Source organism: Stegostoma tigrinum, chromosome 11, assembly GCF_030684315.1.
Source record: "Stegostoma tigrinum isolate sSteTig4 chromosome 11, sSteTig4.hap1, whole genome shotgun sequence".
Classification (NCBI taxonomy): domain Eukaryota; kingdom Metazoa; phylum Chordata; class Chondrichthyes; order Orectolobiformes; family Stegostomatidae; genus Stegostoma; species Stegostoma tigrinum.
The window spans coordinates 4036862-4039744 of record NC_081364.1 but is presented as its reverse complement, the minus strand read 5'-3'; the positions used below and the strand labels follow the sequence as shown (position 1 = coordinate 4039744).

Sequence of the window (2883 nt, the reverse complement as noted above, 5' to 3'; positions counted from 1 at the left end):
CAGAAAAAATTCCGCAGCCAGAGCTTGAGCGGAGAGGACGTGGTAGCACTGCATAGGCTTCCCCCAAGCTTTCCACACACCCCCACCCTCTCTCAGCCTGTGCAATCCAAATCCTGCAGTTAGCAATCGATACTCCTCGCTGCAACTGTTGTCTGCTTGCACTGCTCTTTAATTTTGGCATTTCCCCTCCTGCAAACCATGTCCGCTGATGTGGAAACGTTGCCTGTTGCTCCTGCCGAGGGAGAGGGGCAGAAAAGTCCGGCCAAGAAGGCAGGCTCCAAGAAGAAGAAATCGGGTAAGGGCAAGAACCAGCAGGGCAAGTACAGCGCCCTGCTGGTGGAGATCGTGCAGAGGCTGGGAGCCCGCAATGGCTCCTCGCTGGCCACCATTTACAAGGAAGCTAAGACCGTGCCCTGGTTCAATGAGCGCCAGGGCCGCACTTACCTGCGTTATGCCGTGCGAGCCCTGGTCCTCAACGGCACCCTCAACCAGGTGAAGGGTAGAGGGGCGAACGGCTCCTTCAAGATCAAGAAAAGCGAAACTGGGCAAGCGGCGAAGAAGAAGAAGGCGGCTTCAGCGTCGACCAGCAGCAGCAGCGCCGTGAAGAAATCTCACAAGAAAGGCGCCTCCAGCAAGAAAGCAGAGAGCAGCAGGAAGAGCCGCCCGGCTTCCTCCAGCAAAGACAGGAGCAAGAGCAAGAAAGGCAAAGCAAATAAAAAATCCAAGTCCAAGAAAGCTTAGAAAACGTTAATTTTTTTTGTTAAGGAGAGGTTTAAAAATGCAACTGACTTTTTATATTAACGTGTCCCCCCCCCCGCCCCAGTCGTTGTATCACCTCATTTTGGGGTTAAATTTTTTTCCGCGTGCCTGTGTAGTTTGTGGTCCCAGTCTGTCGAGAACGCGGGAAGATTTTCCTCGACGTTGTTTTGTTTTGGTTGATGCTGTTGGTAAAGTTTGACTGACATTTCGCCTATAGTTTTTTGTATTTTTTTTTAAATTGTACAGTTTGTGTTTTGTTATCATTAGCTCAGCTTGAAACAGGTTTAATTAAAAAAGATCATGAGACCCAGAACTTTCGGATGATGTCGAAATGTTTTATGATTTAGTGCGGATAGGAATTTGTTCTTTTGTTGCATTTTATTTCTGAAGAGGCGGCGTGCAAGTTGAAAACTGCATGCAAGTTTGTATCCTGTGCTTTTTATTTCGGAATAATTTGATTTTTCTGGAAGGGATGCAATTTCTTCAGTTAAAGTACGTGTATTTTTCTTTTAAAAATCGGGAAAAATAATTGGAAATTGAAGAATCATTTCGCACTTCGAATTATCGCCGTTTCGGTTGAAGGGTCGTCCTTAAAAACTCATTTTTTTAAACATTGGAGGGGGAGCGCACTGGTTTGCTGATTGCCTGGCAACTGTTGCCGTTGTGACGCTCGGCCAATCAGGCTGCTGAAAACGGTGGTTTCATTTTGGCGGGAGTGTGTTCTGTGTGCTGATTGGTTACTTTTGAAACCCGGAAGTTCTCCAAATTGCAGATTATGCTTTGGTTTTTTTTGTTTTGTTAAAGCACCCTTTTGGTTTTCCTCCCCAAAACCAAATCGTAAATGAAGTTCGGGGCGTGGAGAGGGTTGTTTTAAAATAAAGCGAACTTGGACCTGATGTAAAAACAAAAGGACCAAAGCTGAGAATTATGTTTGCTGTTCCAGCCTCTGGATTTGTTTGTTTTTTTTAAAATGGAATGGAAATTGAATCAGTATTTGTCGTTTGCAGAATGGTGCTTTAGACCTGGCCCGGCTTGGCTCTGTTGGGTGTGCAAAGTGTGTGTGATGCATTGCAAGACTCGCCATGTGCCTTTTTTATTTTCGGGTTCAGATCAATTCGGTTATAATGTGGGATGCCATCTTGCCCCCCACTCCTGTCCCCCTTCCCAGGGGAAAGCAGCGTTCCTGCTGTTTTCTGTTTTTGTTTTTTGTTTCCAAGCGAATTTCTTTATTGAGAGATTTGTATGAACATGTGAAAACCGTGGAAATGTTTAATGCTATACTTCTGTAAACCTAACAACGGTGTAGTCTACATGCAAAAATGAATAAATGTTTTTAAAAAGTCAACACTGGTCTCTGTCTTCTCTCTCTCTCGGAACAATCCACCACCCGCTTCCATTTTGCCCCAGGTGTGATCCTGGACACGAGTTCGATACCCGGAGGCTGGCTCTAACGCCAACATTTTCTGCTCTCAGCATCATGCAAGGATCTTGCTTGTGGGGTCCGGCTGTGCATAAGTTGGTCGCGCTTTTCCTTCATTGCAAGATTGTAGCGCTAAGAACAAGTTACCAGAGGGACGAGCACAAATATCTGTTCCGTCATTCATTAAGATCATGGCTGATCTGATACACCGCTCGCGTTTGCTCCTTCAATCTTAGCCGCCAATAGACCGAAAGGCCCAACCTCCACAGCCCTCTAATTAGGAATTCCACAGATTCCCATGAGGGGTCAACCTTTGTACACGGGGTGGTTCGTATGTGGAATGATCTGCCAGAGCAAATGAAGGGAATAGACCAAAGGCAGGCAAATGGGACTAGTTTAGTTCTGGAACGTGGTGAGTCAGTGTGGCCTGGTTGGACGGGAGTGAGTTTCCGTGCTGTATGACTGATAAAAAAAATCGTTGTCGTCCTCCTCTTAAACGCGCTGTTACTCTAAAACAATCCCCGCTGGTCCTAAACACACTCTCTCAAGGTGAAACAACTTCTCTGCATCCACCCTGTCTAGCCCCCTAAGAATCTTGTCTGTTTCAGTAAGGTTTTCTCCTCCTAAACTGCAATGAGTACAGGCTTGGCCTAATCTGCTCAACCCTCCACACCTGCCGTCAGCTAAGTGAGCCTTCTGTGCGC

General features: G+C 46.4%; 1 protein-coding gene across 1 annotated transcript; it reads left to right on the top strand.

The window, feature by feature from the left end:
* On the top strand, positions 1-2104 carry LOC125460562 (histone H1.10). The gene has a single exon (XM_048548141.2). The coding sequence runs from the start codon at positions 199-201 to the stop codon at positions 739-741; it is 543 nt and encodes a 180-aa protein (XP_048404098.1). The 5' UTR covers positions 1-198; the 3' UTR covers positions 742-2104.
* The last annotated feature ends 779 nt before the right edge of the window (positions 2105-2883 follow it).

Coding starts and splice junctions, on each gene's coding strand:
- LOC125460562 (XM_048548141.2), top strand. CDS start 199: ATGTCCGCTGATGTGGAAACGTTGCCTGTTGCTCCTGCCGAGGGAGAG.